The sequence below is a fragment of the Entelurus aequoreus genome, linkage group LG14 (genome assembly GCF_033978785.1).
Source record: "Entelurus aequoreus isolate RoL-2023_Sb linkage group LG14, RoL_Eaeq_v1.1, whole genome shotgun sequence".
Lineage (NCBI taxonomy): Eukaryota > Metazoa > Chordata > Actinopteri > Syngnathiformes > Syngnathidae > Entelurus > Entelurus aequoreus.
This window is the reverse complement of record NC_084744.1, coordinates 1,124,252-1,140,182: the sequence shown is the minus strand read 5'-3', so window position 1 is coordinate 1,140,182 and position 15,931 is coordinate 1,124,252. Positions and strand designations below refer to the sequence as shown.

Sequence of the window (15,931 nt, the reverse complement as noted above, 5' to 3'; positions counted from 1 at the left end):
AATATATGGGAATGAATGGGAATATATGGGAATGAATGGAAATATATGGGAATATATGGGAATGAATGGGAATATATGGGAATGAATGGGAATGAATGGGAATATATGTGAATGAATGGGAATGAATGGGAATATATGGGAATGAATGGGAATATATGGGAATATATGGGAATGAATGGGAATATATGGGAATGAATGGGAATATATGGGAATGAATGGGAATATATGGGAATGAATGGGAATATATGGGAATGAATGGGAATATATGGGAATATATGGGAATGAATGGGAATATATGGGAATGAATGGGAATGAATGGGGAATTCCAATAATGATATATTATTAGGCACTTGTCTATATGCTGCTGCATCTTTGGGGCATACCTGACGTAGCTCTTTGCACAGTATTTGCACATGTACACCGCCTTTCTGCCTACATTGGTTGGGGTGAAATGTCTCCACACTGCAGATGGTGTATGTGGCATTATTCTCTTTGTATTTATTTATTCTTGTAAAACACTAATGCAATGCCACACACAGATATAAATAGTCCGCTAAACAATTGGAGTAGTCTTTAAAAATATTTGACTGATGGACAAATGAATAGAAATAGGCTAGATGAATAAATGAACAGTCAATCAGCATGCTAAATCAAACTATAAGCTACATTCTTGTATGACAACAGAATGGTTAGCAGAACAGAAGGCGGAGGAAACTACACCTTTTGATTTACTATTTGCTACTTCAACTTTACACATCACAAAAAAGGTCAATTCGGATCGCTAACGCTGTTAGCATAAATGAATGGGATTTAACATAGAGAAAATTAGCATCACGGCTAACGGAGAAATATTTTGGGTTCATTATGAGACTGTGGTGGTACATAAACCTAGCTAGCTAGAGATATTGGCCCCAAAATGATTGAACAAGTACAGAACAGCTAGCTAGCTTGAGTGTAAGTCTGCTGGAGTAGTCTACAGTCATACAGTAACAAGCAATTACACCTCTATTACACTTAAATACCATACATCAAATATATTTACCCCATCAACACTTACCTGACTGGATGAAGTCCTTGGGCTCAAATACTAGTGTGGCCTCAATAGCCCTGCTTTAGTGTGTAGCATGCTGGCAATTATCTGGGCATGTGATGGAGGAATGCACAGTGCAGGGTTGAAATTCTACTGAATTTGCATTAAATCAGGTTGTTTTAGTTAATAATCATGCTGCAAGATTGAGCATGTTGCATTCAATGTTTATTCCCATTAATTTCCCATTAATTCCCGTTAATTCCCATGGAAAGTTTTCAACTTTGAATATTCCCAGAATCTTGCAACCCTAGTGTATATATACACAAAAGCATAGTTGACACAGGGGTAGATCTTGCCATATTTTACGACTTAGAATGCATTAAGAAAACAAAACATATTTGTTCTTGTCCTACATGAGGATTGTGAATGTTAAGCAAAATAGTGAAGTTTCCCTTTATTATCGGATTTATCTGTATGATGTCATCATTTCTCATATTGGACCGATAATTGTGCCCCTCTGAATAATGATATGCTGTACTTCAACTAAATGTGTAGTGTACTTTGCAGTTGAGTGTTTGAGCTGTTTTTAGTGCGCTGTGAATTGAAATGTTTTCAAAGGTGCGTTCGATCCGTAGGTCTTGTGCAGGCCCACAGGCAGGGGATGGCTGTGTGGTTTGTCAGAGCCCCGCCTGGGTAAAGGACATCCACATCAACCGGCAGCTCAGCAGTATCATACAGCGCTTCAGTGGCTTGGAGTCCATGTTCCACCCCGGCCAACAGGCAGGTAAATATTGCTCAATATTAAATAGCTTTTGTCTTGGTGGCTGACTGAAATATATGCTTGTAACACAATGGGAGCACGGTCCATACATACTGATAAATACGATATAGGTTTATATGCTTGTAACACAATGGGAGCACGGTCCATACATACTGATCATGTACGATATAGGTTTATATGCTTGTAACACAATGGGAGCACGGTCCATACATACTGATCATGTACGATATAGGTTTATATGCTTGTAACACAATGGGAGCACGGTCCATACATACTGATAAATACGATATAGGTTTATATGGTTGTAACACAATGGGAGCACGGTCCATACATACTGATCTTATACGATATAGGTTTATATGCTTGTAACACAATGGGAGCACGGTCCATACATACTGACAAATACGATATAGGTTTATATGCTTGTAACACAATGGGAGCACGGTCCATACATACTGATCATATACGATATAGGTTTATATGCTTGTAACACAATGGGAGCACGGTCCATACATACTGACAAATACGATATAGGTTTATATGCTTGTAACACAATGGGAGCACGGTCCATACATACTGATCATATACGATATAGGTTTATATGCTTGTAACACAATGGGAGCACGGTCCATACATACTGATAAATACGATATAGGTTTATATGGTTGTAACACAATGGGAGCACGGTCCATACATACTGATAAATACGATATAGGTTTATATGCTTGTAACACAATGGGAGCACGGTCCATACATACTGATCATGTACGATATAGGTTTATATGCTTGTAACACAATGGGAGCACGGTCCATACATACTGATAAATACGATATAGGTTTATATGCTTGTAACACAATGGGAGCACGGTCCATACATACTGATCATATACGATATAGGTTTATATGCTTGTAACACAATGGGAGCACGGTCCATACATACTGATCATATACGATATAGGTTTATATGCTTGTAACACAATGGGAGCACGGTCCATACATACTGATAAATACGATATAGGTTTATATGGTTGTAACACAATGGGAGCACGGTCCATACATACTGATCTTATACGATATAGGTTTATATGCTTGTAACACAATGGGAGCACGGTCCATACATACTGACAAATACGATATAGGTTTATATGCTTGTAACACAATGGGAGCACGGTCCATACATACTGATCATATACGATATAGGTTTATATGCTTGTAACACAATGGGAGCACGGTCCATACATACTGACAAATACGATATAGGTTTATATGCTTGTAACACAATGGGAGCACGGTCCATACATACTGATCATATACGATATAGGTTTATATGCTTGTAACACAATGGGAGCACGGTCCATACATACTGATCATATACGATATAGGTTTATATGCTTGTAACACAATGGGAGCACGGTCCATACATACTGATAAATACGATATAGGTTTATATGCTTGTAACACAATGGGAGCACGGTCCATACATACTGACAAATACGATATAGGTTTATATGCTTGTAACACAATGGGAGCACGGTCCATACATACTGATCATATACGATATAGGTTTATATGCTTGTAACACAATGGGAGCACGGTCCATACATACTGATCATATACGATATAGGTTTATATGCTTGTAACACAATGGGAGCACGGTCCATACATACTGACAAATACGATATAGGTTTATATGCTTGTAACACAATGGGAGCACGGTCCATACATACTGATAAATACGATATAGGTTTATATGGTTGTAACACAATGGGAGCACGGTCCATACATACTGATAAATACGATATAGGTTTATATGGTTGTAACACAATGGGAGCACGGTCCATACATACTGATAAATACGATATAGGTTTATATGCTTGTAACACAATGGGAGCACGGTCCATACATACTGATCATGTACGATATAGGTTTATATGCTTGTAACACAATGGGAGCACGGTCCATACATACTGATCATATACGATATAGGTTTATATGCTTGTAACACAATGGGAGCACGGTCCATACATACTGATAAATACGATATAGGTTTATATGGTTGTAACACAATGGGAGCACGGTCCATACATACTGATCATGTACGATATAGGTTTATATGGTTGTAACACAATGGGAGCACGGTCCATACATACTGATCATGTACGATATAGGTTTATATGGTTGTAACACAATGGGAGCACGGTCCATACATACTGATCATATACGATATAGGTTTATATGGTTGTAACACAATGGGAGCACGGTCCATACATACTGATCATGTACGATATAGGTTTATATGGTTGTAACACAATGGGAGCACGGTCCATACATACTGATAAATACGATATAGGTTTATATGCTTGTAACACAATGGGAGCACGGTCCATACATACTGATCATGTACGATATAGGTTTATATGGTTGTAACACAATGGGAGCACGGTCCATACATACTGATCATATACGATATAGGTTTATATGCTTGTAACACAATGGGAGCACGGTCCATACATACTGATAAATACGATATAGGTTTATATGCTTGTAACACAATGGGAGCACGGTCCATACATACTGATCATGTACGATATAGGTTTATATGCTTGTAACACAATGGGAGCACGGTCCATACATACTGATAAATACGATATAGGTTTATATGGTTGTAACACAATGGGAGCACGGTCCATACATACTGATATTATACGATATAGGTTTATATGCTTGTAACACAATGGGAGCACGGTCCATACATACTGACAAATACGATATAGGTTTATATGCTTGTAACACAATGGGAGCACGGTCCATACATACTGATAAATACGATATAGGTTTATATGGTTGTAACACAATGGGAGCACGGTCCATACATACTGATCTTATACGATATAGGTTTATATGCTTGTAACACAATGGGAGCACGGTCCATACATACTGATCATGTACGATATAGGTTTATATGCTTGTAACACAATGGGAGCACGGTCCATACATACTGATAAATACGATATAGGTTTATATGGTTGTAACACAATGGGAGCACGGTCCATACATACTGATATTATACGATATAGGTTTATATGCTTGTAACACAATGGGAGCACGGTCCATACATACTGACAAATACGATATAGGTTTATATGCTTGTAACACAATGGGAGCACGGTCCATACATACTGATAAATACGATATAGGTTTATATGCTTGTAACACAATGGGAGCACGGTCCATACATACTGATCTTATACGATATAGGTTTATATGCTTGTAACACAATGGGAGCACGGTCCATACATACTGACAAATACGATATAGGTTTATATGCTTGTAACACAATGGGAGCACGGTCCATACATACTGATCATATACGATATAGGTTTATATGCTTGTAACACAATGGGAGCACGGTCCATACATACTGACAAATACGATATAGGTTTATATGCTTGTAACACAATGGGAGCACGGTCCATACATACTGATCATATACGATATAGGTTTATATGCTTGTAACACAATGGGAGCACGGTCCATACATACTGATCATATACGATATAGGTTTATATGCTTGTAACACAATGGGAGCACGGTCCATACATACTGATAAATACGATATAGGTTTATATGGTTGTAACACAATGGGAGCACGGTCCATACATACTGATCATATACGATATAGGTTTAGTATTACCGTTATATGTTGATAATGCATGTTGATGACACATTACAGCAAAAATTGGCCCACAAATTTTACAGCGAGAAGCAAACGAATGCATTCTTGTTGCAATGTTGCCTCCTCGCTAGCGAACGGCTAATGTCCCTCCACAGTGCAAAGCTGCTTTTAAGTTAGCAGTCCTCACCCCCATGGCGGGAAATAAACTTGTGGGATTATGTCCACAACCTTCTACTATCCAGGTGAGAGTCATGATGTATCATCTAGAATTAACTTTCACCATCTCAGAGGCCATGCAGCAGCTCAGTATGCCAATATAGCAGCATAAGCTAGTTAGCTCTCTGTGATCACGGTGCCGCTAAAAATAGTTTGTCTGTGTCAGCGCTCATAATAACAATATTGCTAATACTTGTTCATATTCATGTCACCACATGTAAATGGAGAATTGTTGTTGGCTTTATGGACAGAATAGTGTACTTCCATTAGCTGTACTGTTAGCCACCTCACACTTGCCATATTTTACGACTTAGAATGCACAACAAAAAGAAAGACACATGTGTTCTTGTCTTACATAATGATTGTGAATGATGGGCGAGTTTCCAAAAAAGTGGGAATACTTAAAAACATTGTGATATTTTCACACTGCCAGGTTAGATACAACTTTCTTGACTTTAATCTTACATTTCCAATGTTTCAAACATATTTTGACACACACGTAGGGTGATGACAAAGCTTTCAGAGTTCATGAATTTGACTTTGGTGAATGTTAGAGATGTCCGATAATGGCTTTTTTACCGATATCCGATATTGTCCAACTCTTAATTACCGATACCGATATCAAGCGATACCGATATATACAGTCGTGGAATGAACACATTATTATGCCTAATTTTGTTGTGATGCCCCGCTGGATGCTGAAAACAAAGTTCCGTTGTACTTGTGCAATGACAATAAAGACCTACCTACCTATTAAACAATGTAACAAGGTTTTCCAAAATAAATCAACTCAAGTTATGGAAAAAAATGCCAACATGGCACTGCCATATTTATTATTGTGGTCACAAAGTGCATTCTTTTTTTTAACATGCCTCAAAACAATAACAGTTCACTACTTTTTCATAACATGGTCACTACTAACTAGTTTCTCTTGTTATGTTCTTATTTTACTGTTATATTTTTATTCTCATTGTTGCTTTTTATTTTTATTCTTATTGTAATATTTTTCTATTCTGTTTCCATTTATACCCCCATTATTTACTTTTTACTTTTTAAATTCGATCTCAATTCTGTACACTGCTGCTGGAATTTAAATTTTCCTGAGGGAATCAATAAAGTACTATCCATCTATCTATCTATCTATCTATCTATCTATCTATCTATCTATCTATCTATCTATCTATCTATCTATCTATCTATCTATCTATCTATCTATCTATCTATCTATCTATCTATCTATCTATCTATCTATCTATCTATCTATCTATCTATCTATCTATCTATCTATCTATCCAAACTGCAGCTTGGAATTTGGGACATGCTCTCCCTGAGAGAGACTATGAGGAGGTTGAGGGGGCGGGGTTGGAGTGGGTGGGGGAGGGGGTGGGGTTATATTGTAGCGTCCCGGAAGAGTTAGTGCTGAAAGGGATTCTGGGTATTTGTTCTGTTGTGTTAATGTTGTGTTACGGTGCGGATGTTCTCCCGAAATGTGTTTGTCATTCTTGTTTGGTGTGGGTTCATAGTGTGGCGCATATTTGTAACAGTGTTAAACTTGTTTATATGACCACCCTCAGTGTGACCTGTATGGCTGTTGACCAAGTATGCCTTGCATTAATTCATGATGAGAACAGCCGGTAAATAATATGTGACTCGGACGGCACGCACGCAAAGGAAATGCCTTTAAGGTTTATTGGCACTCTGTACCTCTCCCTACGTCCGTGTACACAGCTGCCTTTTAAAACGTCATACATTTTTCTTTTAGAAACCGATACCGATAATTATGAAACCGATACCGAAAATTTCCGATATTATTTTTTAAAGCATTTATCGGACATCCCTAGTGAATGTCACTGAAGTGTAAAAACACACTTGCACTTTGTGACCTTTTCGGGGCAAGAGAGTTTCTTTGAATGAAGAATTGGTTGATTTCTTATTTCATGGCGCAGAGTCCCCCGAGGCTGCCGTACGGCCACACAACGAGGGCACCGTCTTAAAACACAAGAAGAACTTCAAGATCTGGTTTAGTCCTCGCAGCCGTAAAGTCCGTTGCATGGTGAAGAAAAATCCAGAAGACGCCACACCGGCCAGCGAGTCCTCAGAAGAAACATCTGTGGCTCAGCCGGATGCTGAAGTCGCTCCATTGAACCACCTGACAGTTTTCAACTTCCCTTCATCTTCCCAAGACTCTGGCTCCTTGTCTCCTAGATCCAAGACAATCAAGAAGAAAAAGAAGAAGAACATTTCCCGCAGTCAGGCAAGAATAGAAAGAGTTAGACGGAAGGAGAGGATGAAGAAGAACAAGCTGGATGCCATAAACAAGCAGTGGGGCATCACAGAGGATGAAGATGCCTTCATGGAATCAGAGATGACTGCTGCAGAAGTGGAAGGGCGCTCCAACAAACGGGTTTCCTTCGTCAGCCCTGACTCTGGCACCAGCACCATACAAGAAGGAATCATCGACAAGCTCTGTCAGAATGAAGCAGACAACTTTTGTGAAGCGCTGCCTGCCTCCGAGTCCTTCCCAAAAGACAGTCCCAAGAAATCGCCCACAGTGTCTTCTCCCAAGCATTCCTCCAAACGCCCCAAACTGGAGGGCGAGGCTGTTCTCCTGCAGACCACACCCAAAAGGTCCAGTGTCTCGCCCGGCCGCTGCAGGAGATCATCGTCTCCACCTGCCCGCAAATCTCCTTCGCCCAGCCGGAGGTGTAAGAAGACATGCCAAGAGGATCAAGGACAGAGCCCCCTTCTCCCAAGCAAAAAATCTCCCTCTTCCCGTGCACTCCTGGGACGCACTACCTCGGGCAGTCCAGCAGTCACGAAGAAGAAGAACCACAAAGGAGAGACCCCGCTACATCTGGCCGCTATTAAGGTAACTTCTCATCACTCTTCCAATGACTCTGGTAAGGCTTCAATTCCAAACCAGACCACTACAGTACTAGTTTTATTCAAGGTTATGTTGTCATATGATTATGTCTCCACTGGAAAGCTGTGAGGAGATGGCCCTATGTTAAATATTCTCCAGACCACTACAGTACTAGTTTTATTCAAGGTTATGTTGTCCTATGAATATGTCTCCACTGGAAAGCTGTGAGGAGATGGTCCTATGTTAATTATTCTCCAGACCACTACAGTACTAGTTTTATTCAATGTTATGTTGTCCTATGATTGTCTCCACTGGAAAGCTGTGAGTATATGGTCCTATGTTAAATATTCTCCAGACCACTACAGTACTAGTTTTATTCAAGGTTATGTTGTCCTATGATTATGTCTCCACTGGAAAGCTGTGAGGAGATGGCCCTATGTTAAATATTCTCCAGACCACTACAGTACTAGTTTTATTTAAGTGTGTGTTGTCCTATGATTATATATCCACTGGAAAGCTGTGAGGAGATGGTCCTATGTTAAATATTCTCCAGACCCCTACAGTACTAGTTTTATTCAAGGTTATGTTGTCCTATGATTATGTCTCCACTGGAAAGCTGTGAGTATATGGTCCTATGTTAAATATTCACACGGTGTTGTTGTGACAAACATGTATGTTCAGAAGGGTCACATACTTGTCTGGCTCAGAGGATGAGAGAAGCCTTCAAAGGAGACGGATGAAACCTCAGTGGAACCTCCATTTACAAACCCCTCTATTTGCAAACTTTTCAATTGACAAACTTTTAGCTTCAGCTAGGGCTGGGCGATATAAGGAATATACTGGATATATCGTGGGTTTGTCTCTGTGCGATATAGAAAATGACTATATGGTGATATTGGAGTATACATTCTCACACAGTTGCTTTTAGCTGCAGGCATTACACTACAGGCTCTCCTCACTCTTTCTAGTCTCTCCTTCTCACAGAGACATAAAACAAGCGCACCTTCTTACAAACGTCACATACTGTCACGTGTGCAACGTCATACGCTCTCACGGAGCAGACAGGTAGCGGTAACATTAGCTGTGGTGTGAGTGGTAATACGAGAGAGAGAAGGTGCTAATCTGGTAACAAATGAAGGAAGAAGAATTCATTCCCAAGAAAAACAGCAGGGGGTCCATCGTCTGGCGGTGGTTTGGCTTCAAGCGGGAAGATGTTGAACAGACAACCGTAATATGTCAAGTATGCGGCAAAAGTGTTGTTACAAAAAGTAGCATTACTGCTAATGTAGCATCATTTGAAAAGTCACCCGCTAGAGAATGAAGAGTGCTTGAAACTCTGCATGTCAACATCTACGTTCGGTGCCACACCCACAAAATGCCCAAGCAACCATTTCCAGATGAACACCGTATGAAACAAATAGTCAACAGCAGAAGGAGATAATGTCCGCAGGAACCTACCACATAGTGAAGGACATACACGATTTCATGTCCTATTATGCAGCTCATTTTTATTTGACACTAATTGAAATATCTTGTGTGACATCATGCACAAAAGTGCACTTTATTTGTTTTTAACTATTGTAGTGGCATTCTGTACAAAAAGTGCACTTTAATTGAGTGTTGTTTTGATATGTCATCTTAGTGACATCATGCACAAAAGTGCACTAATAGCTTGTTTTAAAATGTCTCTGACAATCTTGCACTTTCTGTTTGGAAATGACATGAATGTTTGTGCCACTGCTTAATAACTGTTTCATAAATACACTTTTAGTTGTCTGCATGTATTGCCCAGCCTTAGCTTGAGCCAAATATGCGACTTTGTCTTTGTGTATGGACACTTGTTTCAGTCATTTAGTGTCTGGCCTGCAGGCAAAAAGCAGGGCACAGCGTCACTTGCTGCACAGCACACTACTAGTCACTACTCAGTGCTTCAGTCTGCCTGCTTTTTTCTGGCTTTGAGGACTTCAAACACTACAGAGCAGCATGGATTGCTGTGGAGTAAAACAAAATAAAGACACTGCGCGGAGTACATTAATGGTGCTCACAAGTATGGAAGAGTTGACAAAGTAGCTTTTGTACCACAGCAAGTTTTAGTTGTGATGAGACACCTCTCCCTTCTCTCAATCTGATGCTTTTTTTAAATGTATTTGTGTAGCAATATGGTTGTTAAAGTGAATTATTCTGTCTTTTGATCGTTTGTGAGAGCACCAAAGTGTACAAACTGTTACTAAAATATGGACTTTTGTCGAGGCTGGAACACATTATTCATATTTACATTTGCTTCACGATACAAGCTTTTCCGTTTATGAACCAGTTACGTTTGTAAATGGAGGTTCCACTGTACTAAAATTGGGTTAAGTCCAAATCATGAGTAAAAAGTGAAAGGACAGTGGGCAAACTTTGCACTAAAAAGTCAACTCTGGACAAAAATGAATGGTATGGTTTCAGAAGCTTGTGGAAACGATGCAATGGTGAATATAAAGGCAGTCCAATAAATGATTAGTTTGTAGTGCTTACAATATCACACACTCTGGGCTGGTTTGAAATAATCTCCCAAGATACTAGACAAGGAAGGCATTACCATAACAGCCCTCTGTAGGCATAAAACAGCTGCTATGTTTGAACATTCTCTTTGGGCTCCAGGGGGATGTAGAGGCTGTCCAAAAACTATTGGAGCAGGGAGCTGACCCCAACCTGAAGGACAATGCTGGATGGACACCTCTGGTAATTCCTACACACCTCGGTGGAAACACCCGTGTAGTAGTGGGCAAGTCAGTCTGTGCAATTACAGGAGCATCTCAATGAAATATCACTTTTTAAAAGCTTCATTTCAAAAGGGAAACTCGTTCTAAAGAGTTGCTCCACACTAGTGTTGTCTTAATACCAATAGTCCACACTAGTGTTGTCCTAATACCAATAGTCCACACTAGTGTTGTCTTAATACCAATAGTCCACACTAGTGTTGTCCTAATACCAATAGTCCACACTAGTGTAGTCTTAATACCAATAGTCCACACTAGTGTTGTCCTAATACCAATAGTCCACACTAGTGTTGTCCTAATACCAATAGTCCACACTAGTGTTGTCCTAATACCAATAGTCCACACTAGTGTTGTCTTAATACCAATAGTCCACACTAGTGTTGTCCTAATACCAATAGTCCACACTAGTGTAGTCTTAATACCAATAGTCCACACTAGTGTTGTCCTAATACCAATAGTCCACACTAGTGTTGTCCTAATACCAATAGTCCACACTAGTGTTGTCCTAATACCAATAGTCCACACTAGTGTTGTCCTAATACCAATAGTCCACACTAGTGTTGTCCTAATACCAATAGTCCACACTAGTGTTGTCCTAATACCAATAGTCCACACTAGTGTTGTCTTAATACCAATAGTCCACACTAGTGTTGTCCTAATACCAATAGTCCACACTAGTGTTGTCTTAATACCAATAGTCCACACTAGTGTTGTCTTAATACCAATAGTCCACACTAGTGTTGTCCTAATACCAATAGTCCAAACTAGTGTTGTCCTAATACCAATAGTCCACACTAGTGTTGTCCTAATACCAATAGTCCACACTAGTGTTGTCCTAATACCAATAGTCCACACTAGTGTTGTCCTAATACCAATAGTCCACACTAGTGTTGTCTTAATACCAATAGTCCACACTAGTGTTGTCTTAATACCAATAGTCCACACTAGTGTTGTCCTAATACCAATAGTCCACACTAGTGTTGTCCTAATACCAATAGTCCACACTAGTGTTGTCCTAATACCAATAGTCCACACTAGTGTTGTCCTAATACCAATAGTCCACACTAGTGTTGTCTTAATACCAATAGTCCACACTAGTGTTGTCTTAATACCAATAGTCCACACTAGTGTTGTCCTAATACCAGTAGTCCACACTAGTGTTGTCCTAATACCAATAGTCCACACTAGTGTTGTCTTAATACCAATAGTCCACACTAGTGTTGTCCTAATACCAATAGTCCACACTAGTGTTGTCCTAATACCAATAGTCCACACTAGTGTTGTCCTAATACCAATAGTCCACACTAGTGTTGTCTTAATACCAATAGTCCACACTAGTGTCTTAATACCAATAGTCCACACTAGTGTTGTCTTAATACCAATAGTCCACACTAGTGTCTTAATACTAATAGTCCACACTAGTGTAGTCCTAATACCAATAGTTTGGTACTGCTGACAAAATTTATTTTGATACTTGTCAAAATAAAGGGGACCACAAAAAATGGCATTATTGGCTTTATTTAACAGAACATCTTAGGATACATTAAGCTTATATTTCTTATTGCAATCACATTATTTATTAAATAAGATGTTGAACAAACTAGACAACTTGTCTTTTAGTAGTAAGTAAACAAACAAAGACTCCTAATTAGTCTGCTGACGTGTGCAGTAACATATTGTGTCATTTATACACCTATTATTTTGTACACATTATGAGGGATTATTAATGTATTTATTCCTTTACTATAAATATTTGCTTTGTTTGAACATGTTCTATCTACACTTCTGTTCAAATGTAATAATCACTTTTTCTGTTTTTTGATACCACACTTGTGGGTGTGGATCCAGTGCCAAGTAGTTACAGGATCATACATTGGTCATAGTTACAGTTCTACTGTGTCCAGGGACGTACTTCCTGACTTTATAAACAACAATAATAATATGACAAAAGTGATAATAATATTTGATATCGTTACAGTCGATAATAGCATCCATCTATCCATTTGTTTACATTCAGTAGCCCTAGCTTGCTGTTAGCTATTCCTTGTCCTGCAATATGTTTTCTTACAAAAAAAATAAAAAAATAAATATTTGTATATGTAAGAGAAGTGGTTAATTTGTCGCCTTGAAGGCAAAGATGAGTAATTTAGACGTAGCTAAACACTGTCAAGGGACATTAGCTTCTAGCTAATGTTTTAAAGCATTGCTTCAGTGTTTACAGCTTCACTTTTATCGCTAGTTTTTAAGCCAAAATGCATCCATGGTCTCTCTTCTGTCTCCACACTGTTCCTGCTTGTAAGTTCTCTCTCTCTCTCTCTCTCTCTCTCTCTCTCTCTCTCTCTCTCTCTCTCTCTCTCTCTCTCTCTCTCTCTCTGTCTCTCTGTCTCTCTGTCTCTCTGTCTCTCTGTCTCTCTCTCTCTGTCTCTCTGTCTCTGTGTGTGTGTAAACTTTAACCAACCAACTTGATATTGGCTAACTATTAGCATGTTAGCATGCTAACATAAGTGCTAGCTTTTTTAGACAATTTTGTAGCCGACCGCCACAGATTCATATAACTTGGTACTTGACACATGCTAACGTTAGCATTTTAGCATGCTATTTTGTTTTAGCCAATTTTACAGCTGAACACCTCAGTCATTTACCATGAATTGATTAACGTGGACTTAAACAAGTTGAAAAACTTATTGGGGTGTTACCATTTAGCGGTCAATTGTACGGAATATGATGATGAATATGTACTGTACTGTGCAATCTACTAATACAAGTTTCAATCAATCAAAGTCATATAACTTGGTACTTGACACATGCTAGCGTTAGCATTTTAGCATGCTAACTTTTTTAGCCAATTTTACAGCCGAACAATTGATACATGCTGACTGTTAGCACGTCAACATTCGCGTTTAAGTTTAACTTGCACATTTCACCATTTTGTGTGTAATGTTCTTATTGTGTCTTTAAAATGTGTGGCGAGCCAATAGGAAAGGAGTTTGAACACCCCTGATGAACATGTCATGTCACAAATGGGGCATGTTTGGAGGAAGTATGAATGAAAGAAAGATTGTTTTATAAATACTGTGATTTCCAGAACCCAAACACACAAAAATAGACACCAATAGGTAAAGGAAGTTGGTTTTGCATACAAGTTACCATGGTTTTTAACCTTGATGCAGAATAAGCTTTCCTAATACTTTTAAAAACAAGATTAAGAAGCAATATTTTCTCTCCAAATAATACAGAGTTTGTGTTTCAGCACGAAGCCTGTAACCTGGGTCATGAGGCGGTGGTGCAGGTGCTGCTTTCCAGCGGCGCACTAGTCAACACTCCCGGCTATGAAAATGACTCTCCACTCCACGACGCCGTGCGCAATGGTCACATGGCCGTGGTCAAAGTGCTGCTGCAGTCAAGAGCCTCACAGAATGTGCTGTAAGTTTCATACTCACGTTCACATTGCGTAGTACTTGATTCATTCCTTCAGGTGAGTTCCCTCAGGAACAAATAACATTCCAGCAGCGGTGTACAGATTTGAGGTAGAATTTAAAAAGTAAATAATGCAGGTATAAATGGAAGTCAAATAAAAAGTACCAATAAGAAAATGACTATGAGTAAAAATAAGAATATGACAAGAGAAACTAGGCAGTAGTGACCATGTTATGAAGAGAAAACAATGAAGAAAAAGGGTAATACTGTGAATTATATGGAAGACGTGATGTGTATATTGCACCTTTAAAATGTATTGCACTGTTATTGCTGGTGCAGTTTATTTCAGTATTGTTATTGCTGTCATCCTAGTACCCCCAGAGAGGAGTTGTAGGACTTTTTGAGTCTTATTAGTCCTGCACTTGTGATGAAGCAGTCAAGCACTGAACATGCTCCTCTGGCTGCCATCATCCATGATGTGATGCTCACTAGTTTTCCCACAGTCCTCTCCTCTTCAGAGACACACTGTAGGCATACACACAAACATGCATCCACTAAAATATACACCACACATTCCCGTTTTATAGGCAGAGTTGAGCGAATGCCATTAGCTCCATTGTTAGCTGACTTTTGCTAGTGTTTATTTACACGTTAGAATGCATAAACAAAAGCAAAACATATGTGTTATTGTCTTATATAATGGTTGTGAATGACTTAAAGTGAAGCATGCCACAGTTGCAGTATATTTGTCTTGAGTTGTATTATTAAATGTTAAAAAGTAGTTACATTTAATAGCCAGAAGAAGCACTTCTTCCTTCCTTTCGTATGCTGCAGCAGTGGCTTGTAAAAGAGTGTTTCCTCACTCTTTTTCCTGCACAAAGCACTTTGTGTGTTTAAAATGTGTAACTGTTGCTGGTGTGAGGAATCCAATGGATACATTTTATGGACCAGTGGACCTATTAATTGTCCCCCAGGTATTATCTTGGCTGACGCTCCTTTTTAAAAGACAACCAGGTAGCATTTGTCCTCTTCTGCATTCTTTCCACTCTTTTGTTGTTTTTCCTTAAAGCGGTGTCTGCCTTTTTTAGGCAGTTTGAAGTTCCCTCCTGGTGTTAGTCAGTGTACAATGAGGGAAGTAATATTCAATCCCTTGTTGACCTTATAAGTTCACCTCCTCATGGAGACA

General features: G+C 39.1%; 1 protein-coding gene across 2 annotated transcripts in view; it reads left to right on the top strand.

Moving 5' to 3' along the window:
• The window catches only part of LOC133664231 (BRCA1-associated RING domain protein 1-like), a 52,705-nt gene that overhangs the window by 4,334 nt on the left and 32,440 nt on the right, over positions 1 to 15,931 (top strand). For both annotated transcript variants that reach the window (XM_062068726.1, XM_062068725.1), the window contains exons 3-6: positions 1,666 to 1,814; positions 7,650 to 8,572; positions 11,210 to 11,290; positions 14,579 to 14,751. In XM_062068726.1, the coding sequence (XP_061924710.1) occupies positions 1,666 to 1,814; positions 7,650 to 8,572; positions 11,210 to 11,290; positions 14,579 to 14,751 (1,326 nt within the window). The remainder of the gene's footprint in view (positions 1 to 1,665; positions 1,815 to 7,649; positions 8,573 to 11,209; positions 11,291 to 14,578; positions 14,752 to 15,931) is intronic.